Here is a 27,856-nt window from a genome sequence, read left to right as displayed (position 1 = left end):
AGAGGGAGTAAAGGCTTTCTTTCAGCTTCCAGGTTGCAGCCATCATGGAAGGAAGCCAAGGCAGGGAACTTAAGGCAGGAACCTGGAGACAGGAACTGAAGCAGAAACCATTGAGGAATGTCACCAACTGGCTTGATTCTTATAGTTTGTTCCTCTTGCTCTTACGTACCCCAGGACCACCTGCCCAGGGTGGCACCACCACAATGGGGCTGGGCTTTCCCAAGTCAAACATTAATCAAGGTCTGCCACATAAGCCAGTTGGATAGAAAGGCAGTTCTTTAGTTGAGGCTCCTTCTTCCCAAACGACTCTATTTTGTGTCAAGTTGACACTAACTGCCAATACAAAGAGGAAGAAGAGGCATCTAGACCAAAGCCACATGGAAGGAGCAAGACAGCTGACAGCAAAGACAAAGGTGTGGATGGAAGCGTGTCAGGATTTGCTGGTCTGGGGCTCAGCATTCCTTCCCTCTCCTCGCTACACTCTGAGTTTCCCCTGAAGACCCTCCTTCCCAAGAATGAGTCTGAGTGGCTTGCGGGTGGCTTTAGGATGAGTCTGCGACATACATGTAGCTGACCTACATCAGCCATGAGAATGTGGCTTCAGTTCAGAAACAGACCGGGGATCTCAATGGGGCCATCCCAAGTGGCCACCAAGACACAATGGAATCCAGAGCGATGGTGCCCTGAGGCAGCTGATTACCATCTTTCCATAAACTGGTAAATGAAGCCAAGGTAGAGAAGATGGGGCTGAAGAAAGAAGACAGCCAAGAAATTCAAGAAGTCATGTCTCACAGGCCTGTGGAGTTCCTTAGGTGTGGCAATTATGCCTGTTTTGCTTGATCAAGTTTAAACTGGACCTTCTTTATTTTTTATTTTTTGGAGGGGAGGTCACTGTTAACTGTATGGCCTGCCTGTGCCCACATGTTTGGAAAATAGAATCAATCCAAAATGTTATATTTTTTTCTGTGTCTAGTTTAAAAGATAATATTTAAACTAGTTTAAAAGATAATACTCAAACTAAAACAAAGTTGAATTTTCTTCTTTGACTGATGACAAATGTATACGTTATGATATATTTCCTTCAAGGTTTTTAACTTTTCCCTCTTCCCTGGGAATATAAAAAAAATGGTTGTTTTTTGTTGTTGTTTTATTTTGGGGTGTGTATGTGTAAGTGTGTGTGTGTGTGTGTGTGTGTGTAAGTGTGTGTGTGTGTGTGTGTGTGTGTGTGTGTGTTTATCCACCCTTGAAAAGTTTCCATTAGCTACATTAGTAATCGGCTAGGGCCAGAGTGAGCCTGCACCACCAAAGGAAGTTGACCAGCTTATACATAAAATCTGTGTTGCATCCACTCACACAATCAAGTAAAATGTGGGAACTTTCCCTCACAAAATCACATTCTTCAAATGGCAGACAACATAGCCGAGCCAGACTGAGTGCAGAAAGAGTACCCAGAAGTCCTGAGTGGGTGACCTCTGTCTGGACATGTTTATAGCAGTGCCTCCTAAGAGGAAGATAAACATTTGTCTAGCCTGAGAAATGAGTCAGGCAGGCAGGCAGTGGTGATGGCAGAACATGGTGGACAGTGAGAAAAGAGGTGGAGAGATTCAGTACAGATTCTGGAAATAAGTTGATGAGTTGGCAGTTTGGGAGGAGAAAGGAGGACTCCAGGAGAGACCTGGCCTTTGGCTAAGTTGCCATGTGGATGAAAGCCCATTTGCTGTGGAATGCAAGAGCTTGAAAGAGTTGGCATGAACCAGAGAGGAGATGCTTAAATGATGATGCTGAGACCGAGATGTCACAACTGGCAAGAGATGGACATCTATCCAAACTGTCCTTCCAGAATATACTATGTCGGCCCGGGTCCCGGAGGCTGGAGCAGTCACACAGCTGACCTGCTCCCCTGAGGAAACTTCGTCCGGAGGCATCCTAGAGAGGTCACAGACCTCAGAGCTGCAGGCATCCTAGAGAGGTCACCGGACTGCAGAGCTGCAGAGCAGGGGACACCATATCCTGAAGCATCCTAGAGGAGCAACTACACTCAGAGCAGCAAACATCTAGCTGGTCTACTACTGTGGAGACGCCATATCCTGAGATATCCTAGAGGAGCCACTGTACCCAGAACAGCTGGAGCTCAGGATCATAGAGGCATCCAGACCCCAAGGAGCTCTGACACAACCAAGATAACTGGAAAGGCAGACTCCAGCCAGAACCAGTGAGTGCAAGTAGCACGACAGCTAACCAAATGGCGAAAGGCAAGCATAAGAATGTAAACAACAGAAACCAAAGTTCTGGCATCACCAGAACCCAGTTCCCCCACCATAGCAAGTCCTGAACAGAATATACTATGTCCACCACTGTCAAAACCATCCATTATCCTGCTCCTAGTAAACCTACAGGAGTTCCTGTAGGCTGACCTGCTCAGAGCCTCTCACCTTTACAGACATGGCCACATCCACCATGCAGAGCACTTCTCCCAGGACAAGGCTTTGGCTGATGAAGTTCTTCCTTTTTTCTTCCTGAAAATATAATAGACCCAATGTGAAGATTTCCTCGGGGTCTTCTGACCTTTGAAATTTACATTTTAAATAATATGTGATAATATACATAATACTTTCACAATAAAGCAACACAAAGCAATTTTAAGTTGGGAAATAATTGCATCACTCTTTGGAAAATGTTTCATCTTGTGACAATGTGGCCTCTGGTCAATCTGGGTGTGGTATTCAAGGACTCTTTTCCCTTTTATTAAGATTTAAAAAAAAAAAAAACTTACTTAGAGATATGTCAACCCTAAGTCAAAGTCCAACTTGACCAACCAATGACTGGCCTAAATTGAGACCCATCCCATGGGCAAGAACCAGTCCCTGACACTATTAATGATACTCTGTTAGGTTTGAAGACCGGAATTTAGCATAACTGTCCTCTGCGAGGCTCCACCCAGTAACACTGTGAGCACGGGCTGGACCTAGGCCCCCTTGTATATATGTAGCAGATGTGCAGCTTGCTCTTCATGTGAGTTTACCAACAACTGGAGCAGGGGCTGTTCCTAAGCCTGTGACCTGCTCCCCTAAATAGACTGCCTTGTCTGGCCTCAGTGGGAGAGGATGCACCTAGTCCTAAAGTGACTTGATATTCAGGGTGAGGTGGGGAATTTAGTTAGGAGGTGATACCTAGAGGGAACCTTCTGAGAAAGGAAAGGAGGAATAGGGGGAAGACTCGCATGAGGGGGTACTGGGAGGAGAGGGGAGGCTGATATCAGGTTGTAAAGTGAATAAATAAATAAATCATTTAGAGGTATGCACAACACAGCACATGTGTAGAGGTCAGAGGACAACTTGAAAGAGTCAATTCTTTCCTATGGCAACGATGTAGGTCCTGAATATCTAAATCAGGTCATCAGGGTGGGCAGCAAAGGTCCTTACCTGCTGTTTCATAAGCCCACAGCCTCTTTTCCTACCCAACAGAAGGTCAACTGCTCCTGCCTGCAAGTCAGCCTGGGAGAAGATGTTTTGCCCCTGAGGCTTTACCAGGTTTGTCCCTGGCCTCCTGGTGTGTTTCCCCTGAAGTGCCGGCAGCCAAGACATCCTGCCTAGCTTCTCCAAGTGTTCACACAGCAACACTAACGTGAAGAAAATCCTTCAGAAAAGCTGGGAAGATTTTAGATAAAGGAAAAGCCATGTTCTTCTCTTCTTAAGCACAGGCCACCCCTGGGTTTGAGTTATGATTTTAAAAGCCATGAGGTCCTGGTCTCTCCTCGCTGCTGATTCTCTCCCTAGCCACAGCATCAACGACTTCCAAAGCTCAACGAGCATACTTCTCTCCATTGTTTAGTTATAGAAAAACCAGAGCAGGGTTTAGGACAGCTCAGTGGGTCGAAGCGCTTGCTGCAAGAGCAAAGGCCTGAGTCGGAGTCATTAGCAGCTGTGTAAAAAGCCAGGCGCAATGACAGGTGTCTGTAATTCTAACACTAGAGAGGCGAGACAGGAGGCTGCTGGGGGCTCTTTAACCAGCCAGTCTAGCAAAATTACTCAGCTCCATGTTCAATGAGGGAGCCATTCACTACAGTGAATAATGACAGAGAAAGAAACCCAACATCACACACACACACACACACACACACACATACTTTTTAATAAAATCCAAAAGCAACATTTCCTGAGACGGTGATAACCCCTCGAGTGGACAATGTGTAATCATCACTGTCGGAATTCATGCTAGCCGTCCTCATAGGCCAGTTGCTTTTGAGATCCCACCAACAAAACTAGTATTGGTAGCTCATGGGTGCTTGTATGTGCATCTCTCTTTGCAAACATGCATTTGTATATCCAGGTGTGGACACATCCAGCTTATATAATTTTTGTACATGTACTTCCATGTATGTATATGTGTGCATGTTCCTATATATGTTCCTTTAAATATGTGTACATATCTTTGTGTTTTTCTGCACACACTCCTATGTGGGTGTGCTTGTGTGTGTGTATTGCCTCGGCATCAACAGGATGATGACCAACTTTCTTTGGATGACTCTTTCCACGCTGGCTTCATCTTTCTCCCTAGACATATGCCATATTTTTCCTTCCCACAGGTTTTTACAATGTTTCTCTCAAGAATTATTAATTTTATCAAACAACATACTGTCAAGATTTATGCTTCTCAACATGGCTTCAACCCAACACATCTTGTATTGATTATTTCCTAAAATATCTCCAGGCTCTCGCAGAAACCATTGCGTGGCTCCAGCCTGGGCTTGCACTGAAGAGTCAGTTACAAGCAGATAATGAAAAACAACTGTAGCAGACATTTTCGAGGGGCCCAGTGTCCTCTGTTTTACCAATCCTCAGAACCACCCAGACCCCAATAAAACATGGAAAATGTTGAGGGAAATCAAGTGACTTACCCAACCAGAGTTACCTGGTGAGTGTCAAAACCCAGGCCAGAAACTAGAGCTTCAGAGCCTTTCAAGAACCTCTTACTTTTGCCTCTCACTGTCCTTTGTTATTAAGAACTCTGGTGACCCAAACTTCACCACTGATCCATCTTATTTTGTACCACCAGAGAATACGCAACATCATCCTGTCAAGGTGCCCCCATGTCATCTTCCTGAGTCTATAGTCACATGAACAAACATCCCTTTGCCTTCAACAACTTGTTCTGCTTTTTCTAAACCCAAAGCACCAGAAGTATACAAATCTCCTGGGCATATGAAATCCCAGTACATGGGAGGCAGAGGAAAGAGCTGGTCAACCTAGTCTACATAGGTGTTCCACACCAGTCAGAGCTACATAGAAAAACCCTGTCTCTAAATAATTATTAGATAGATGGGTGGATAGAAAGAAAGACAGATGGATGGTAGATGATTAATAAGTAGATGTTAGATTATAATACATCTCTTGGACATATCAAGTGTGGATGGTTTTCTTTCTTCTTCATTCTGACCATTCACATCATTGATGTAGGAATATAATTTTGTTACTAGTAACGTCCAACTATGGCCATTTTTACTCACAAGTTTGAAATTAACTACAAGCACATGTGTTGAATTCATCCGTCTTAGAGCATTTTAAATTGTTTATTATGATAACTTCCCTTCCCCAGTCTCCACATGAGACAGCTATGTTTGTTATTAGGCCTGATGGGAAACGTCAGGAGGAGTTTGTCATTTCCTGGTGTTAACTTGAGTATGCACTTGGCTGGTCCATTTTCAAAAGTCAGATCAAAGTTCTGAAACCTGGACTGGGCTTGATTTGATTGACTGTGTTGCTGGCATATATTCTGACATCACTTACACACATAAATTCTCTCAGTCTTATCTTTAATTTGATTACCTAGTTGTTTAATTAATATTCATTATTGGCAAATTTGTCTTCCTGTTAAGTTGACAGCACTAGTGGGATTGTCTATATTGATCGGGGTCAATCATTAATCAATGCATTTTTCTGTGTCTTTTTTAATATCTCTATGTCAATAGCTACTTTCATTTACACTTGATACAGTCAAAGGACACTCAATGATTATATCATCATACAAATTTATGATTTTAAATAGTAAATTTATAAATGTATGGATAATATATTCAAACTTTTATTATATCCAAACTTGTAGCCTATGCCATCAAATGCATCTATCTGCTTAGTAAGTTCAGTCTCAAACAGAAGGAAGACAGTTTGTCCTAAAATACTCTCCTTTGGGGGCATTTATGTAGCAGATCTCTATGCTGTGATGTTCTGCTACAAATTCTGGAGAGAGAAAAAAAAGTCTAATATACCCAGAGGTGTCCCTGAAAGACATGTATTTCCTCAATAAAAATCAACAAGGTTCAGAACTTTTCTTATTGAGTTGCCTTGGCAACACTATCAAGAGTAAATTAACTGATGTATATTTCCATCAGGGTCCTCTATTATGTTCTCTTGATGTGTGTGTCTTTTCTTATATCAGAGCTGCGTATTCTTAGAAACTTCCATTGAACCTTGAAACCATGTAGTGAGAGCCCACCAGCTTTGCTCTATTATGGGATTGTTTAACCATTCTATGTCCTTTGTACATCCATATGTGTTTGGAATTGATACGTAAATTGTAATAATGGCATCAGAACGCCTTGAAGATCAGTCCCATGTCACACCTTCCCCAATGAATAAAGCCTCCAACTGGCTCCAGTTACCATCTTAAGAAAATCTAGCCATCTATCTCTGTGCAGCCTTCACATCCAGCTTTCATGTCCCATGATGGTTGCCAGGATCACAAAGTAGAGTATCTGAGCAGAGTGCTGGAAATAGTTGATCCCAAAGACAGCGGCCATGTACTTCTGTCCTCCCAGAAACTTTGACTGCTCCAGAAAAAGCCAGGACAGGACTGAGAAAAGTGACATTCTCGTGGCTTTATGTAAGGGTCATTTTCATTTCATGAAGACATTATTACAGCATTCTGACAAAGTAAGATTCTCCCAAGTTCTTGCCTCAAACATGATATGCATTTCTTTGGCAGCAGATGCCTCCTACCCATGTACCTACATTTGGAAATTATTCCAATTAAAGAGTAATCACGGAATTAGTCAATAGTAAAAGTATGTAATAATGTATTTTATCTTATTGGCCTTATCAGATTGACCCATCAGGGTTTTTTTTTTCCCTTCCTAGTTGTGCAAAATACATTATCTGGCGACAGCCTTAATAGAAACTAATGACTGCATATCTATTTTGTCTTTGGACAACTATTGCTCAAATCATTTACATTTTGAAAGATAAAGAGATTGTTACTTAAAAACTGAATAGTAAAGCATAATATCATCGACTGCTCACTCAACACTTGATACTGCCCACACCATCCAAAGAAAGGAACACAGAGGATGTCATTTGATCCTCTCATGAACCCTTTGAGGTGAAGGAAACTGGGACTCAGAAAAGTAAAAAAGTCACCCAAGGGCTTGGGTTTCTCAATAAGAAACCAAGTATGAACCCTCATCTATCTGACTCCAACATGGGACAGAAAAATAATTTTTAAAGCAACACACAAGTATATATAAAGTACAGTAAAAAAGACAACCCTGGCATACATAAGCCTGTTTGTATTGTTTTAATTTTCCTGAAGTGAATGTGTCTTATCTTAATAAAGTAGATTTTCAGCATTTCTTCCAGTGAGTTTTGTGAATTTCTCTATGATCTCTATCTGTAATTGTTTGACTTCTCCAAACTCCACAGCATGAGTAGAAGGAGAAGAAGCAAGCTTGAAACATAGGTTAAGAAAAAGCTGATCCCAATGCAGGAACCAGAAATTAACATTAGTGATTAGCCTGATGTGGCATAGAAGTCATGACTCAGCTGCACATGGCTAGCATAAACCTGATACCTGACTTGTGCACCTGCGTGACATCCCTTGCCTGCTTACTGGTCCCAGTGACAGATTCCAATGGTTGGCCTCAGGTCCTGTGTTCAAGCCTACCTTTGCCACACGGCAGGAAGAAAGCCAAGGTATTTTCCATACCCATGTTAAGATGCTCTCAGTCACAATAGCTTGTCCCCACACCCAAAAGTCAGGATGCCTTGTACCCAGGAACTGTCATTAGAGTAGCTTCTTTCTACCTCCACACACCGAAGTAAAGTTACCAGTTGAAGCCTTCGCAGCCTGCGCTAGCCGGCATCCATCCCAGCCTGCCCAGGTGGGTTGATCTTGCATTGTCCCCACTTAGCTATTCTGCATTAGAACAGGCCCAATAGATCTTGGGCACTTGGAAGACAGAGAATGTCAGCCACTTCTCGAATTATGCAATCCTGTTCTCCCAGCTTTTGTTTCTGCTTCAGCACAACAGAAACACTATGTGGGGGTGGAGCGTTACCCCATTTGAACTGTGGAATCTAGCAGGAATAGTTTGACTTTTGCCTCTGTTCCTTCTATCATTTAACTTTAGGCAAGTTAAGCTTTTTCTCTAATCATCAGCCCATGGCCTATAAAAATAGGGAATAGTATTTATTTTATGATATTCCTAGTAGTTTATTTGTTTCTTTTTGGTTTGTTTAATTTTGAGCAGCCCGAAGTGGCTTTGAATTTTTTTATCCTCCTGCCTCAGTTTTCTGATGCTGAGATTACTTGGGTACTTGCATGCATCACCATGTGTACTTTGTACAGCATATTGTATAACTATGAAAAATACCTGTGGCTCTCTTCTACTTGTGACCTATTTCTCTGGCCAGTCCCCACCCCACCCCCGCCATCTCCATTCTGATCCTTTTCCAGAAACCACCAGACTCAGTCCTCAAGCCTCTTCTTCTCTGTCAACACATTTGGTGCTCCATCTAGCTTCCCAGCTCTTAATTCATCCCTGTATTCATGACTTTCTACACATCCTATCCCTACATCCCAAATTTCTGGTCATAACTGAAGACTACCTCCTGATGACGTCAAGCCAAGCACAGAATAGTCTTCAGTCTTCATTCTTCTCTCCTTTGTGTCTAGCCATTCATCAGCAGATCCCACCACTTTTTCAATAGAATGCCAGAAGAAGCTCAAATTCAGTCACTGACTCGTCAGTCTGGCCCTGGCCAGCACCATCTCTCTCTCTCTCTCTCTCTCTCTCTCTCTCTCTCTCTCTCTCTCTCTCTCTCTCTCTCTCTCTCTGAGCTGAAAATATCCACTCAACACTTCTCCTTTTCAGTCATGCCCCTAATATAATCTCAAACCCAGAAGTCAGGAAGGCTCCTGGTAAAATATCAGGTCATGCCCTGCTTCACCCAGTCCTTCTAGAAGCTCCCCATTTTATCCACTGTGAGGAAACCTAACTCCTTCTAAGGCCCTTTGTTGTCACATAACACTTCATCCTTGGTTCATCAAGTCTTCCTTCTCTCTGCTCACAGAGTATCTCCCTAATTGAGCAGTATGTTCCTCCCTCCGGATACCCACTCCATCTACCTATTAACTACCCCAGTATCCACCCAATCCACTCCCTGACCCTTGGGGCATTTCTCCAGATCACATTACTGTGAGGTCTCCTATGTGTTCTTCTATACATCCTCCTATGCTTTCCCATGATGGGATTTTAATAATTTAAATAGTGTGAGCATATCTATAAAAATTATTACTTCAACCACTCTTAGGAATCCAGCCCTGGGACATAATGTATACTCAGAGTGTTCTAAAACCAACACCATTCATCTCTAGAACTTTTAGATCTTCACAAAGTGAAAATCCAAACCAGTTAAAAATGCCTTATCTGGGGCTGGAAAGATGGCTCAAAGGTTAAAAGCACTAGCTGCTCTTCCAGAGGTCCTGAGTTCAATTCCCAGCAACCACATGGTGGCTCACAACCATCTATAATGAGAGCTGGTGCCCTCTTCTGGCCTGCAGGTATACATGCAGATAGAACACAGTATACATAATAGATAGATAGATAGATAGATAGATAGATAGATAGATAGATAGATCCTGCTGTATCATCCCACGGTAGAATGCAAAATACAAAATGCACCCTTTATGAAGAACTAACTCCCATAACCAATCCACTCCTGAGACTTCAGAAGCCATCTAGAAAAGACTATGGCAAGCAAGTGCGTTTTCTAGAGATGGTCCACCGTTCTGCATGGCTTTGATAAGTGAGCTCTGAGAATGCAGGGTTCTCAGACGTCATCCCAGGATTGCTTCTCTGATATGCCTTCGAGTCACTGTTCCATAGCCTATGGATTCCTGGGCAACAGCCCACCCTATCGAGCAAAGTTCCCGCTGATCAACAGAAAGATGAACTTTCATAAATTAATGGTGTCTCAATGAATTAATGACTTTATACCATCCCTGATTTGATTCAAATAATTTTAAAAAGAATGTTTAAGGGGACGGTTTTAGTTGTTTTGCCAGAAAGATGTAATAAAGTTAGAATCAAGAATAGATGTTCCCCCTCCTCATAAAATAGTAAATAAAGGCTGCATAATAAGAAATATCATGAGCTTTCATAAATCACACTAAAAAGAGAAATAGGCTTGCGAGAAACTTGTGATCAAGAAAAAACATTCATTCTAGGTCAGATCCAAGGATAAAGCCACAGGTGTGCACTATGATAAAACAAGGCCAGGTGGGGCTAAGAGATGGCTCAGCAGTTAAGATCACTGACTGCTCTTCCAGAGGTCCTGAGTTCAATTCCCAGCAACCACATGGTGGCTCACAACCATCTGTAATGGGATCTGGGGCCCTCTTCTGGTGTGTCTGAAGACAGTGACAGTGTACTCACATACATAAAACAAACAAATAAATCTTAAAAAACAAACAAAGGCCATGTGAAATTGTTGCTTTGAACATATAATGAGCTTATAGAATTATGTCTACATGTGTACTTGAATTATCCCTTTCTTCTTCTTTTCTCTCTGGCTCACAAAGAGTTAATGAACGCCTAGTGTCTCACCTGGCCAGTGAGGAGGCCCTTGGGCCAGAGAGAAACTAAGCCTTTTTTCTAATTCCCCTGCTGCTAACAGCATTTAGCCACAGAATAGCAAGAGAGTTAAATTTCTAGAGGCCCTCAGCTTCTGGCCCCCAGAACAGTAAGAGAGAGTTATAAGACCAGAGAATATCAATCAGCCTATGTCCTTAGTCCAGTGCTGTTTCCCACCTCAGTACCTGACCAAGGCTGGTCTCACAATACTGACACAATGGTATTAATCTTTTGATGGAAACCATAACGGCTGATCTTGGTTGTCAACTTGACTACATCTGGAACTGAAAAAAACCCAAGCAGCTTAGGCACACCTGTGAGGGAATTTTCTCAGGTAAATCATCTGAAGTGTGAAGATTCACCTTCACTCTGAGCCACACTCTCTGGTGGCAACCTATAGAAAGGACATGGAAGAGGACGAGTTTGCTCTTTGCCTATTTGCTCTCACCGGCAAGTCCGTTCCTTCACTGGCATGGAGCGGACTTTAGGATCCTGGCATATCCTGAAGACCAGCTGAGACATCCAGCCTGGTAAATAACTACTGGATTCTCGGACCTTTCATTAATAGGCAGCCATCGTTGGACTAGCTGGACACCCTGTAAGCCTTTCTAATGAACCCGTCGTCTATACAGAGACACCCTTTCTACCAGTTCTATCCCTCTAGAGAGAGCCCTGACTCTCTAGAGGTTCAAATACAGAATAAAGAAGCAGAGTCTTCAAAGGCTAATAACCTCCTAGAAGCCTCACCTCTCAACATGGTGGACCTTAACTTTCAACACAGACATTTGGAGGGATACATTCAAACATATCCTTGATATACAAAAGTTTTACATTGTAAGCCAGGCATAATAGTGCATGCTTTAATCCCAGTACACTGGAAGCAGAAGCAAGGGGTAGATCTCTTTGAGTTTAAAGCCAACCTGGTTTAGAGACAGTTCCAGACAAACCAGGGCTACACAATGAAGCCTTGTCTCAGAAAGAAGGAAAGAAAGAGAAAGAAAGAAAGAAAGAAAGAAAGAAAGAAAGAAAGAAAGAAAGAAAGAAAGAAAGAAAGAAAGGAAGGAAAATTTTATTCCTCTGCATTTTGTCATTTCATGCTTTTATAATTAAAATCATCAATTTTCATTTGATTGTACATTTTAACATAGAAAGACAAAATTATTTCTACATATTGATCTTATCCTGCAACTCTGCTGAATTTACTAGTCCTAACATATTTTTGTGTAATTATTATGATTTTCAACTGTACAAGCTGTCATCATAAAGACAATTTTATCTTTTTTCTCTCTAATTTATTGTGTCTGATTTGTACTCACAGGGTCTGTCACTGCCTGGTGTACCATAATGTATATGTTTATTACTCCTAGTGTCTCCTCCTATACTAAAATATAAGCTCCACAAATACCTGCTTTCCTTTCTGCCCCTTGGTGTCTGGCTCATAGTAGGAGCCAGTAAATAACTGTGAAGAGAGTGAATCACCTCACCTGGCACATTGACGGGACCTCACTAATGGTAGCAAGCAATAGTTATTGTTACCTTTTACACAACACTTGACTGTAAAAGTAGTAATTAAGTTTTCAAATAAAAAGATCTTATTTATGAAGAATGGTCACAGTATCAAGAAACAAACAAACCATGATTCCAGCTGCTCTGAGTCCCTTGGCAGACAACTCATTCCCTGGCAGGCTCTCTGAAGAAATCCCTGTGGTCCCCGCAGATGACAGCACACTTTGAATGCCAATCTATACAGAGAGACTTCTATAAACAGTCCACTCCATCCTGTCATCTCTGCTCAACTCTTCCACAGAATCCCATGGGGCCAGGGCTGGCCTGGCCAGAGTGCTGGCCAAGTGGACAGCATCCAAGTCCATGGGGCTGGAGCTGGGACAAAGACTCCTGCCAAAAGCAGCACACAGACCAAGATCCAGGGCAGCCTGTCACAGCCTGCTAGGAAAAGCCAGGGTTTCAGGACAAACAGAAGCCAGAGGGCCCAAGCCCAAGAAAGAAAGGTCTCAGAGAGAGAAAGTTGGGGCACGCAAGGGATGGGTAGGAGCAGGCTTCTCTGTCATGATCCTTAGGACCAATAGGAACTAAGTTGGTGTTTAGAGCCTAAACAGGAGAGAGTGTCATGGAGGAGCAATGACAGATTCATTTCCTTGGTTTTTTGACATTGTCCCTACTCAGCTTGAGTTTTGCAACACATTCAAAATTTACTGGAAAAAAAAAAAAGAGTCTTACATCTCAGGGGTTATCAGGAAAGTAACCGTTTTCCTCATTCTCAAACACCTTCAGACGTGATGTAATCTGACCTTAAAATATCATTCCATCTTAGGGCTAATCACCAACTTACTTCTCTGTAAATATAAAACACCCAAAAGTGAGTTTCTGTGAGCAAATATAAAACTGATAAAAATAATATATAGGTAGAATAAATACAGCTATCAGGCCATTGTCTTCTGCCAATTCCCCTCCAGGCTTCTGAGAGTGGGCTTCCCAGAACCTGTGGATGATTTAAACCAGTGTTGCTCAGACTTCAAGGTCCCTGAGACCCTTTACACTTAAAAACTACTGAGGTCAGTGAGATGGCTCAGTGGATAAAGGTGCTTGCCATCAAGCCTGGTGACCAGACTTTGATTCCTAGGGCCCACATGGTGGAAAAAAAGAACCTACTCACCCAAGTTGTCCCTGACCTCTAACCTCTACATTCATGCTATGGCACATGTGTGTCCACACACACACACACACACACACACACACACACACACACACACCAAACACAGAAGTAAATAAATAAATATAAAAAGAAGAAAAGCTGTGAGACAGCCAAAGAGCTTCTCTTGGGTTCTATTTAGCAATTTACCATATCAGTAATTAGAACAGAGAAATTTGGTACTTTATTCATTATAAATAACAATAAACTCATAAAGTGACAGTTTCATGAAAATAAACACAATTCCCCAAATCCAAAACCCATGTCCCAAAGGTTTCTTAACTTCCTAAAACAAAACTATCAGTTATCAATGGCCAAGCACTCAAGTATATGAACCCACAGGAACATTTCACATTCAAACTGTAACATCTCCAAAAGAAGCTCCTATCCCAGTTCTGCCACAAAGCAGAAAATCATCCTGAGGTTTTAATCTCTTCAGCAAGATACAAAGTGTCTGCAGGTCCTCCAACTAGGACTCACTCTGACAATTGCCAGGGGAACAAGAGAGCTCTTGACTGAGGTACAGAAGGATGATGTTACTAGAAACCAGTAGAGGAGGTGCCGGTAGAGTATGCAAGGATGGTGGTGTTCACACAGAGTGCCCTACGTATTCCTATGTATGGAGAGAGAGAGAGAGAGAGAGAGAGAGAGAGAGAGAGAGAGAGAGAGAGAGAGACAGAGAGAGAGAGACAGAGAGAGAGACAGAGAGAGACAGAGAGAGAGACAGAGAGAGAGACAGAGACACAGAGAGACAGAGACACAGAGAGAGGAATAGAGAGAGATACAAAGAGAGAGACAGACAGAGACTATGTATTTCTATGTATGTACAGAGAGAGAGGTGAGACAGAGAGATACAGAGAGAGATAAACAAAGAGTCACACACATAGGGAGGAAGAGGGGGAGATGAAGAGAGACACATAGAGAGATACAGAGAGAAAGACACACACAAAGAGAAAATGACACACAGGCACACACAGAGCGCAGAGAGAGTAAGAGGAACACACACTTTCACACACATTTTAGTTGGTCTTCAATAATGTTTTCCCCTTTAAGATTACTGAAACATTTCATCTTACAGAGAAGACACAGAACAGAAATGTTTTTAATGGCTTATACTTAGCTTGTAAACTGTCCATGGAGACCTAGAATGAGTGAATCTCCTTATTTGTGTGTGCCTGGAAACATCATCATCACTTGCTCTCTGCCTCTGAGCTCACTGGCTCAGCCATGCAAGCTAACAGCAGTACGGCACAGGAGCCAGGGGAAGATGGAAAGCTCTGGTATGCTTTCTGAATGGGGAGGACAACCATGACTCAATATTTTTTATTGAGAGGCAGAGTTAATCATATAACACTTCTAGGATTCTGGGATGTGGACAGCGCGTCCAGCTGTCTAAGGGTGGGATCTGAGAACCTTCAAACATAGAGGTACTGCCAAGTCTCATGACATCTGCCCAGTGAGATGAGCCTGCTGTACTGACAACTAGTTTGCTTTTCTTTGGTTCCATTGGTTTTTGCTGATTCACTCAGAGAGAGGAGCCAAATGTGTCAAAATAACAGAAGATAAACCAGAAGGATCCTCATGGGCTAATCCCGTGTTTCATGGAGGAATTAAACCAGTTATCTAGGACAGAAAGTGATCCAGGTACCTAAAGCCCCTAGGAGAGTTACTAAAGAAGGAAGATAACTGAATCCAGACTTTACCACACTTCATTAGGAATTTGATTACAAAGGTTAAACCTCCAGATTAGGCAGGTAGAAAAGCCTCATGAGAGGATCAACTTCCACATCTGTGTCTTGAGTACTGAGACTAGTTTAAGCCTTAGCTATAATGGGTTGGTCAATGGAGCAGAGGGCTGGTCTCACACCAAGAGTCCACCTTCTCATCAGCCCCACAGAGAACGAATCAATGCTGGTCTCTGATGTCAAGGTTGAAAGCAAAGGGGACTGGCCCCCAAAGGCTCATATATTTGAATGCTTAATTGCTAGTTGGTGGAACTCTCTGGGAAGGATTAGAAGGTGTGGCTTTGTGTCACTGGGGCAGGCTTTGAGGTTTCAAAAGCAATCTTTCTCTGCCTTGTGCTTGTGAATCAAGATGTAAGTTCTCAGCAACTGCTCTAGCTCCATGCCTTCCTGCCTGCCTGCCTGCCTGCCTGCCTGCCTGCCTGCCTGCCTGCCTGCCTGCTGCCTGTTGCCTGCCTGCTGCCTGCTGCCTGCTGCCTGCTGCCTGCTGCCTGCTGCCTGCTGCCTGCTGCCTGCTGCCTGCTGCCTGCTGCCTGCTGCCTGCTGCCTGCTGCCTGCTGCCTGCTGCCTGCTGCCTGCTGCCTGCTGCCTGCTGCCTGCTGCCTGCTGCCTGCTGCCTGCTGCCTGCTGCCTGCTGCCTGCTGCCTGCTGCCTGCTGCCTGCCTGCCTGCCTGCCTGCCTGCCTGCCTGCCTGCCTGCTGCCTGCTATCATGACCCCCAACACAATGGCCATGGACTGTAACCTTCTACAATCATGAGACCAAATTAAATATTTCCTTTTATAAGTTGCTTTGGTCACAGTATTTTTGTCACAGCAATAAAAAAAAAATAACTACATCATAGGGTTTAGTTGTACTTGTAGCTCTAAGTAATACTGATTGGTAATTTATTAACTTTAAAATCTTGAGTAATAGCTGTAATGAAATGTGGTTGCTTTTGTTTTTGTTGTTGTTTTGTTTTAACTTTTTTTCTCTGTTATGCAGGGGTTGTCTTTTCCAAGTAAACATCTTTCCACATGTTCTCACTGAAGGGCACTGACATCAGCTTCAAGGATCCTGATGTATCTTAAAAGGAAGTCATACTTAGGCACTGAAATTCCTCCTGAAATGTTGGAGTCCGCCCTAGCAGTTCCTCAGGATGGTCACTCCATGGTGGGGAACTGGGGAATCTGTTCTCATTTAGATCTGAGTTCTGCTCCAGCTCTCATTGGCACAACATGAGAAAGGTACTTCTGGGGACTACAGAGAGGAGGACCCCACCTCGCAGTCTTCAGTTACTCCCTCTGAGACGTGACTGGACAGGAAGAGGCAGAAATTTCTTTAAGGTACTGCCAGCCCTCAGCAATCTCTCACCATACCATTCACCTTACTTCAGGCTCTTCCCCTGTGACTCTCTTCATAAAGAAACATCCTTTTGTTCCATGTGAAGTTTTAAGGAAACTATTGAGCTGAATGAAACGGAAGTGGATTTAGATCTACTAAAATATACAGTTCATTTCGTCACCTTTTTTTCCCTTCTTTATCATGAGGCTAAGCAGACTGAAGTAGTACCAGTAAAATAAAAATTGCAATTTTTAGATGACCAAGACTCAAAAACTCCAGACAGGCCTAAGATGTTTCAAATGTTTTTAAATTACATTGCTTCTCATTTTTCAGCAATTTTTATTTGATGCCTCAAGTTATACTGGTTTTATGAATGAACATTTTGTTATTTCCATGATTTTTTTCTCTAGTCTGTGAGCTTAGAGGAGTAAATATGTGGTCCAGGAGGCAGAAAGGGGGCTCCAGAGGACACTGTTTTACAATGACTTTGTTAGTGTGCTTCAAGCCACGATCAATGAGCTTACACAAGTCACAAAAGCAAATAAAACATGTCATGCTTTCTTACAGGTGCACACACACACATACACACACACACAAAAAGACACACACACATGCATATGCATGTGCACACCCATACACACACACACAGAGATTCACATATTCAGACACACATTCATGCAAAAATAGTGGTGACACTTACGTGATCCTGGAGCACATGCTTTAACAGAGGGAGACTCAAGACAAACTTCACTCGTTGATTTGTCAAAGCTCTCATTTCATCCAAACTTAAATCATACCTGTACAGAACAGACACCAACATGGGCATTAAGACATTGGGGTGTTGGTGACCTTGAGTTGAGTCTGCAAGTTGTCAGAAACAAATCCAGAGCTCTAAGAGAACAGATGCTTTTGTCCTGTGTGTGTAACAACACCTGAGTCAGCTAGAGGGAGGAAGGATATTTCCTGATAAAAATCCTGTTAAAATTAGGCTACAGTTCCTTCTCTACAGAGCTGGAAAGACTGTAGACACTTTCAAAGTCTTGGATGGCCCAAGGGCAGAATCTGTGGAGACAGGGTCAGAGAGTGGAACCCAGTGGTATAAGAAATGGACCGTGGCTGTGTGAGAATTGTTCAGTCAATCGGTGAAGCTCTGGCCCCATTGCCATCCTTTGAATGATGCTCAGAGTCCACTGGGAAGTTACTCTCCTCATAGGCTGTTCAAGCAGATGTCCAAGCTCGACAAGGTCCTAGTAGGGTCAAAACTAGCCTTGCCCAGTAAGAAAATTCCAGTGACCAAGGGCAGCTACAAAGTTTCAGAGAACATCAAGGGGACAAATGATGGGGACAGTGGAAGCAGGAAAGGCAAGATAGGGCAAAGAGCCTAAAATGAACATCAACAGAAATTTGTGAAAAGCTGGAGAAGAAAAACTGCAGGTCCTGGTTGCTAGAAAAAGGTTCCAGGGGAACGTCCAAGCTTTGAGGACCAAGGTCTCAGACACCTAGGCTGAGAGCCCTAATACCAGTTGCCTAGGAGCTATAACACTTGTTTCTGTGAAGCTGATGATGCTAGAACCAAGGGCTCTGCTGTTACCTACTATTGCCACTCACAGCTGCTGGAAGATGAGTTACAACAGCTGCAGAAACCTAGTAGGATTAAATAGTGGATTCTATCCCTCTGGGGATTAAAGCTTCACACCACGTAGCTCAACTTGAATTCCTCCAACAGTCAATGTCTGACTTTGAAAGCCTTACAACTTGCATGTAGAGGTCAAAAGACAACTTGCAAGAACTGGTTCTTTTCTTGCACCACATGGGTTCTGTGGATCCAACTCAGGTCATCAAGTTTGACAGTAAAAGTGAGCCCTCTTGTTAGCTCCTAAAACGCATTTCAGAACATATACTTCAAATTACCACTAAATGGAACTTGTTCTTCATGTGAACTGTCATTGTGACTGACCAAGTTAAGAAATCACAGCTAGATGAATAAGCATTTTGGGAACTTGAAACATGAATATTTGTTCATCACAATAGTACACCTAAATTTCTAATGGCCTTTAAAGCAGAGGAATAAAACTGTGTGCATCGGAGAAACAAGAGGTGTAGAAACAGTCTCAAGCACTCTTTCACACCTAAAATTCCTATTTTCTGTTTTCCCGAGTCTGTAAGATATAAAGACGTGGCAGATATCGCTCCTATCTCACTCTACAGACAGGATATTTGATCACACTCCAAAACTGTCTTATTTATTGAAAAAAAAAAAAAACTATTTCTAGTTGTGGTATGGCTCAGCTCTTAACACACACCTTTAATTCCTGGCCTGACAGAGGAGTTTCAAGAGATCAGGTAGTGTAGGAGTTGTAATGAACTCTCAGCATAAGGACCGCTCCAGGGAGTATGGTTCATAGAACCAGAACCAAGGTATAAGGTTCTAAGTGAAAACACTCAACTCATACATGCCCCTTAAGAGTGGCTAAGGTAAAAACAAATCATGTCACGTGTTGGCAAGGATGTCAAGCCACCAGATGTCTCATCACTGGTGTGGGATTGTAAAATGGTACAATCACTCAGAAAAGTCTGACAGTTTCTTATGGTGTTAAATGTACTCATATAACCCAGGATTCCACTCCAAAGTGTCCACCCAAGAGAAAAAACTTTTGCTTATCAAAAAAACAACAAGAAAACCAAAGTTGTACACAAATGTTTATAATAGCTTATTTGCAACCCTCAAAAACTGAGGACAGTTTTACAAATGCAGAATCTAGTTTTAACACTGGTGGTGGTGGGGAGACACTTGGGACATAAAGGTGAACCTGTGAGGGGGTGGGGAAGGGTAGTGAGAAGTGAATCTGAACAAGGTAAAATTATATATATGTCATAATGAGGTCGATTATTTTCTGTGCTAACTAAAAATAAAAACTAATTAGAGGAAATTTTTATAGAGGAGAAAAAAGCCAAAGACACAACAAATGTCTCTCAGATGGGGAGAGGATAAACCCTCTATGCTACATCCATACAATGATACAAAATGAACACCAATTTGGGTAACTCTCAAAGGTGAGTGTAAGAAAAAACCTATTCCAAAATATATATATTTGGTTCATACTATACAAGTGTCACTATCATCACATTTTCAAAATGACAAAATTATGAAAATAGATAACACCTCAATGGCTGCCAGAGGTTGGGGCTGTAGAAAGAGGTAGACTGTACAGGGAAAAAAAAAAAACTGGTGAGTTACTTCATAATGTGGTACGCCCTTATTGTAGTGTTGGCTATACACATGGGATAAAATTCCACAGAAACACACACATTCCAAGAGGTTTGAACAGAACAGACTCTTCGCATAGAAGAATATACAAATGATCAGCAATCATAAAAAAGAATGTTCAACATCAGCAGGCATCCTAGAAAAACAAACTAAAGCCAAAAGATGCAATCGTGGACCAGTCTGAACAGCTAACAGTGCTTTAAGTGACTATATTAGATGCTGGTGAGTGATGTAAAGACAGGAGACTGAGACAGAACTAACCAGAAAAGAAGCGCCAAAGCCCAGACATGACATGAGACAGCGTGCACTGCCATCCAGCCTGCTACACTTTGGAGTAACTTCCTACTTATCAACAGACAAGAACCTCATACATTATTGTCACATACAAATACAAAATTGGAGGGCAGGAACTTGAATCTTACCTTTTTGTTTCTAGTGCCTTATTTCTAAAACACTCTAATAAAATATAAATGTATCAAGAACAAAGGCATGGATTATAAGTTACATATCAGGAAATTAGTGCAAAGTAGATTTACCTGTGTAATTCCCACCCAAGTCAAGGAGGAAAAGGTGTTCTCAGTTTCCCTGTCAACCTCAGCTTCCATTCTCCTGACCAATGCTGGCTGCTTAATAACTCTGTAAATTACTGTCTACTTCTTTTGAATATTAAAATAAATTGGATTATACACTATGTGTTCTTTTATGTCTGGATTCTGTCACTCAGTATGGCTAAGGAGGGTTGTCTCCAGTGACTGTTGTATACCTCACTCATTTTCACTCAAGGATTAAATCATTAAATTAGACTATGCTATAAAAATAAGCTGAGTGAACAAATTGCATGATTCCAGTTATATTAAATTCTAAAATAAACAAACCTATAACAGGAAAAAGGGATAACGAAGCAGCGGCTGCTTCCTAAAGGGTAGGGCAGAGGTTGCCGGGCAAGGGATGAGGATACATTCTCAACCACTATGATGCTCTGCTCTGCCTACAAAGAGTCCTTGATGGCAAGAAGGCTCTTATAAGCCCACTGTGTGTGGTGCCACCCTGGACATGCAGTTCTGAATTGTATAAGAAAGCAGGCTGAGCAATCCAATAAGAGGCATTTCTCCATGGCCTCTAAATCAGTTCTTTCCTCCAGGTTCCTGCCTTGAGTTACTATCCTGCTTTTACTTCAAGATAAACCATGATATATGTCCTTCATTAGAACACATATACCACCGGGCAGTGGTGGCGCACGCCTTTAATCCCAGCACTTGGTAGGCAGAAGCAGGCGGATTTCTGAGTTCGAGGCCAGCCTGGTCTACAGAGTGAGTTCCAGGACAGCCAGGGCTACACAGAGAAACCCTGTCTCAAAAAAACAAACAAACAAAAAAAAAAAAAAAAACCCACTTAAACTACACAAACTCTTCCCCTACCAAGTTGCTTTTGATCAAGGTTTGTCACAGCAATATAAACCTGACTAATACAATGTCTGATGAATTTTCCACAAAGATAACAAGTCAGAAGAACGTGGAGAGAGAAGAAACGTCACAGATAAGAGCACACTAAGGGAACTTGACAACACATACAACATGATGTCCTGGATGGGATCCTGGAATGGGAACAGAAGACCTATGGGAAACTAAGGGAGCATTATAGAGTCTCAAGTTTCATTAGTAGTAGCAGGCCAGTGCTGTCATCTGAGTTTTGACAAATTGACTGTATTATGTAAGATGCTAACAGGGGAGGGATTTGTGGGAACTTTCTTCACTCTCCATGGCTTTGCTCTGCACTGAAAAGTGTTCTACAGTAAAAATCTCTAGGAGATGGAGAGATGGCCCATCAGTTAGGAGCTGCTGTTCTTGCAAAGGACCAGAGCTCAGTTGTCAGTCTACTTAACAATACCCTGCCTGAAACAAAACAGTAGACAAGGCCTGATGAACACCACCAGAGTTTGTCCTCTGGCTTCCATACCCAAGCACATACACATGTGCACTCATGTGTGCACATCTGCATACTTGTCTACCCACCTCATACATATACATACCTTCCCACCCCATATACACACACATACCTATCCACCACATACATACACATTTTAACTATCTACCCCTACACACATACATACCCACCCCATACATACACAGAGACCTTCACACAACAAAGGAGATGAACATAAACACTCTACTAGGTGGTGGCAAAAGAATCTCAAGCCCTTGCAGAGACCCAAAGGGGGTTTGAAGTTTTATGATCTCAACAGAGTATGGCTATCTTTAATTAAGAAACAGCCCCCAAATGCTCAGAATTGCAACATCTTTAGAATAGAGAGGAACAGGTCTCAGTGACCTCTTTACTTGTTCACCAGTCTCAAAAAGGGCTCCATTAAAGCAGATATATTGTCTATTACTATCCTAAATAACAAACAGAGGGATGCTCTCTAAGGAATGCCCCATGGGATTTCTTCCTGGAGTAGCAGGGCTTTATAATACAGGTTGTACATGTTATAGGAAGGAAGCCTTTAAAGGCAACACAAGCTGTATGTGTAACTCATCTTAACAAGCTGCAGTTGGGAAAATCCTTGGCAGAAGTTCTTGCTATTGGTTATGGTTCCTAAGAGCCACATCTTTGTAAGTAGCATTAGCATCTATTAGCTTCTGCTCTGTCACCTGAGTTGTGTCACCTCAGGTTTCTTCACCTGATGCTCAGATGCTCATTTCTTCCCTCCCAATCTCATGGCTCTACTTGGTGACTCCATTCCAGATCTGAGCAAACACTGTCTAGCCAGAGCCAGTCCTTGCTTTCAGCTCCAGTGGCCATCTCAAGGATAGATGACTGCCAATGTGTCAGAGATGGTGGACTGAGGCCAAGCTAGAAATAACACTGCCGCTGTCTTCCTGCCTGGTTGCTAAGTCTTGGCCATGTACCCAGAGCTAAAGGCAGGAGAGAGAGAGAGAGAGAACAAGGGGACTGCTCCCGTTATTCATGTGCACTGAACTCAGGCTTCCACTCCTGAAGCTACTGGAAGCTGAGTTCCAACTCTGGAACTGAGGGGAGTCACTACTTAATGCTAACTAGAATGCTTTTAGTGCAAGCAACTGACAATCATTTGGATAGCAAAGAGAGCTTTCTTCCTTACAAAACTAAGAAGGCCTGACTTTGGGGTAGGCCCTGGGGCAGTTTGACTGTGACTCAAGGATATTTCAAAGCCTAGTGTCCCTCTGCTCTTCTCTGTGGGTCACTTCATACTAAAGCTGGCTTCCCTTGTAACTAACTAACTGGCTGCAGGAGGAACAGCTTCATGTCAACTCTATCCTGTTCACAACAAATCATGCACTGCTGACAGATCTCTGAAATAATCAATGAAGTATCTTTCCCAGGAGCAACCCAAAAGCATCTCCTTCTATCTCATTGGCCAAAACCAGGACACATGACCTGGTGGCCAGAGAATGGCTATGCCTGAAATAGCTTGTCAAGTTGGGGGAGGAGGGGTAAAAGGGGGCAAGGAGACAGGGTTACAAGTGTCAGGTTGCAGTGAGGTGACAGGTCAGCTTTCCCCAAATCACATATTGTGCCCAAAAGTAAAAGCTACATGATGCTGACAGGGAGTGTGGGGAGGGCAAACGATTACTGTGCTTCCTTGGGAAGGGAAGCAAAGGGAAAGAAGACTGCTTCACCAGCATCGTTAAAGGAATTCCTTAAATTTGATACATAATTGTTTTTTATAATTACCAAATTTTATCAGTCCCCTTCCCAATGATTTTGTCTGCCTTCTCTGCATTTTTCACAAATCTCCCTTATTGCCATCTTTAATATTCAAGTAAATTATAAAATATAGACATTATGCTGACATGTATAGGTCTATGTGTTCTGGGTCCAAACCCCTTGGCAATGAAGTCTCTTTCATAGGCAGGGGTTTTAGTCTCTTTCATTTGGTGGCTCCTCCTCTTATGTCCCTTCCTGCCACCTCTCCTCAATCCCTAGACCTCCCTACCTCTTCCTCTCTCCTCTCCATCTCCCACCCGCTTCCGCCCACCTCACCCACCTGCAGCTTCTTTAGCTGGACAGGTGCAGAGACAAGGCCTGACTGAAGGTAGACTTTCTCTGCCTGATGCAAAGTCAGCAGCTATGGCCCTCAGAGGCAATGCTCAAACCTGCAGCGTGCACTCCAGTCCTATGAGTCACACCTAGAGGTAGAAGAGGTCCCTAAAAGGTTTGAATGTTACTGCACTCAAAATGGCACCTGGGGCGGGACAGTAAGTGCTCATCTGTTGCCCCATTAGTGAATAGACTTTCATGAGAGAAGCAGAGGCGGAAGAGTGGGTGGGATGAAGGAGAGGGACTTTCACAATGCATTAACATAAGATGCCCAGATCTCCTTATCCTACCAAGTCCTAGTTTTGCAGAAAATTTAAGAAATACTAGTCTGCAGAGTCCTGCCTTCTCCCTGCCAAGGGGTTTGGACCCAGAACACATAAGCCTATATATGTCTACATAATGTATATATTTTATAATTTACTTGGATATTAAAATTGACAATAAGGGAGAATTGTGAAAAATGCAGAGAAGGCAGACAAAATCACTGGGAAGGGAACTGATAAGACAGACTTCTGCTTTCCCAGCACGAAGCAACAACATCTTTCCCTTGGTCACTCCCATACACTCGGTATTTTGAAGGCTTTCCATATCTAACTTTGATGTTTATTCTGCATCTTTGTTTGGAAGTACATGTATATTCTTACATGGGTTGTGTGGCAGTATTCCTATAGATGTGAACAGAAATCTATTCACCCTGAAAGGAAACAAATACAGTGATTTGATAAAACCACCGAAGTCCAACTTGATAAAGCATTGAGTTTATTGGAGTTACTTACAGGAGAATGTGTGGGGGATTACTTTCAGGAGAATGGGGCCCTTCCCAGCCCCACTAGTGATGTCATTAGTGATGACTCATGACAGCTAAACCCCTGACACCATGACTCAACAGCAGCTCCTGAAGTCAGAACGCCTCCTTTCCTAGGCAGTGTTTATTGCTTATACAACCTCGTGGAGAAGAGTTTTTATGAATCTGTAACTTTTAGGGACTTTCTGGGACTTGTTAGGTTGTCACTTTCTAAATCTTTAAGAGCCTTCTTTAAAACTCCCTGAATCTTGACAGTCCACGGCACACAAATAAATCCTGTCTCCCCCCAAAAATCCCTGAGTCTTAAAGAGCTTCCCCCAAAGATGGAATGTTTCATCTCAGAAGAAATTGCTACCCAGAAGTCTTTAAACTAAAGAAGAAATATATATTTTTCTTTTAGCTGATGTAATCACAAGATATTCTCAGTTGCCAAATACTAATAATTATTATGTCAATTATACTATTATTACCATTATGATAGTACTGGGATTAAACTCAGAACCTGTACATTCTAAGCAAGCATCCTGTTCCTGGGCTATGTTCCCAGTCCCTTTCAGTTACTAAACTGTTAAAGTTCTCCATGGGGTGGAAAGCAGGAAGTAGTATATGCATGCACTATTTTAAGAGAGGAAGTCTGAATTCTGAGCATGACTTTTTCTCAATTAATTAGGTATATGGAAGCCTGGAGGCAATGAAGATCTTAGAGCACACCACCAGCTTGTTTCACCAGTCCCTGGAAACACAACAAAAAGAACATGAATCCCCCTCCTGGTGACAGGGCTTCTGCAGAAGGAAGCATCAGAAAAAGCAGAAGAGAGGGCTTCTAAGGTCTGGTTATGGGGAGCAAATTTCTTAAAGCCAGAGTAATGACACAGAGACTGTGGGTGACCTAGAAAGAATGAGGTGAAGTGTTCTGAGGGGCTGCTCCTCTTCCTAGCCAGTCAAAGAGTATGGTGACCTATGAAGGCCTAGAAACACCTTGGCCACCTCTCTCCAGTCCAGAACAGGCAAATTCAGAGACACAAAGTAGATCACTAGTTTCCAGTGGAAAGACTGGAGGCGGAACACAAAGTGATTATGTAATGGTTACAAGATGTTTTCAGGAGTGCTTAAACTTTGGAATGAAGTCAAAGTGTTGGTTGCAAAACATTGACTACACTAAATATTATTGAAGCAAACACCTGAACAATTATCAATGTATGTTATCTAAATCCTATCTCTTCTCTGAAAGACAGACAGAAAAGAGGAGAAAAGGGAGAAATGAAGGAGAGAGAAGGTGGGAAGAAACTACTTTCTGAAGCTTAATTGTGAGTATTTCATTACTGGGACTTCCATACATACACAAACTACCTAAAACAGGCACACAGACACATACACACACACACACACACACACACACACACACACACACTAGAGAGAGAGGAATATCTTTGCTGAGAGACTACTTCACAACATAAAATGATGCCAGTAGCATGCTTGTCTCAGAGAAAGCATAAATATAGCCACACATTCCCATTTGCCTTGGGAGGCAGCAATAGCCCTCAAGGGGTGGGCATTCATTAGTCAGAAGGAGAATACTTATATCTCCTTCGGATCATGTCTGTCCCAGTAAATCACAAAGAACCAGTACTGAGTGATTCCTCCCTTGTGTGTTATCTACAACAATCTAATTCAGAGCAAATTAGAATGATGGCTACCAGGAGCTGGAGAAGAGAAAAGGGGAAACTTGGGTTTAATGGGTAGAGTTTCAGTTTAAGAAGATAAGAACGTTCTGGAGATGAATGGTGGTCACTGCCCAACAGTAAAAATGCAATTAATGTGTAGACATATATAAAGTTTGCAGTAATAAAAAAATTATGTTGCATATATTTTAGCACAATTTTTTAAATGTGGTTGGAGAAGGAACCATTAAGAAAACTTTATCAAATATTATTTGACTCTTATGAAATATATTGGATAAATAAGACTGAGAAAAAGAACTAAACGTGAAAAATCAGGAAGAAAAAGATGAATTATTCCAAGGAAGAAAGTGAAAAGATGTGAAGAGAAAGACGGAGATATAGAAATAGCCAGAAACAGTTAAAGAAAGCCTTGTGAAGCATTACAAGGCCTTAAAGGAGCAGAGACATCTAATAGGAGATCTTGAAATTGTCTGTCTGAAGCGTGTGACACACCCTAAGTGACAGCAACCACTCACCAACCAGAATGCTGTGACAGAGCCTGTTTGCCAGTAAACTAAATGAAAAGTTTCAAGCATATCTCTCATTTCCAGCACTGCATTTTCCATGTTCATCAAACCCCAATAAGAAGCCTTGTATGAGGTTCTCTTACTATAATGAAATAACTGAATTTGGATAGTTTGTAAAGAAAAGAGGTTTGAGCTGACACACACACACACACACACACACAGAGAGAGAGAGAGAGAGAGAGAGAGAGAGAGAGAGAGAGAGAGAGAGAGAGGCAAGGTAATGGTGCCAGCTTTTGCTTAGCTCTGGCAAAGAGAAACATGGTGGGTATCATCACAAGGCTGGAAAACCAAAACCTACATGATGCCTCATTTACTGTTATATTTCTGTTAAAAGACACTATGACCGAGGCAACTTATTAAAAAGGAAACATTTAATGGGAGGCTGGCTTACAGTCTAAAGGGTTAGTCTATTATCATGGCAGGGAGTGTGGGAGCAAGCAGACAGATATGGTGCTGGAGAAGCAGCTGAGAACTTGATCTACAAGCAGCAGCAGGCAGAGAGGGAGGGAGGGAGAGAGAGAGAACACACAAGAGTGAGCACCATGGGGGGGGGGGACTTAAAGACCACCTGCAGAGACACACTTCCTTCAACGAGGTCACACCTACTCCATCAAGGCCATTCCTCCTAATCCTTTTCAAACAGTTTACCAATTTCAGACTAAGCATGGAAGTAATATGAACCTATGGGTGCCAATCATATTTAAACATGGTGTGATAGTTTTAGATACCAACTTGCCTGGAACCAGAATCACCTGGTAGGTGGTTTCCTGGGCAAGTT

The 27,856-nt window shown here is 42.4% G+C and overlaps 1 protein-coding gene across 3 annotated transcripts in view; it reads right to left on the bottom strand.

The window, feature by feature from the left end:
* Acoxl (acyl-CoA oxidase like) overlaps positions 1–27,856 on the bottom strand; it is a 281,145-nt gene that overhangs the window by 249,175 nt on the left and 4,114 nt on the right. For 2 of the 3 annotated variants that reach the window (XM_076929722.1, XM_076929723.1), the window contains exons 2-3: positions 17,381–17,477; positions 2,433–2,516 (exon numbers count right to left, since the gene is read on the bottom strand). In XM_076929722.1, coding sequence (XP_076785837.1) covers positions 2,433–2,516; positions 17,381–17,477 — 181 coding nt within the window. Of the gene's footprint in view, positions 1–2,432; positions 2,517–12,540; positions 12,645–17,380; positions 17,478–27,856 lie in introns of those variants that run through there. The other variant, XM_034495836.2, reaches the window with a different exon arrangement.

Source organism: Arvicanthis niloticus, chromosome 2 (genome assembly GCF_011762505.2).
Source record: "Arvicanthis niloticus isolate mArvNil1 chromosome 2, mArvNil1.pat.X, whole genome shotgun sequence".
NCBI classification, from domain to species: domain Eukaryota; kingdom Metazoa; phylum Chordata; class Mammalia; order Rodentia; family Muridae; genus Arvicanthis; species Arvicanthis niloticus.
Note: the sequence above shows the minus strand (reverse complement) of the source record. Positions and strands in the feature narration are given on the sequence as shown.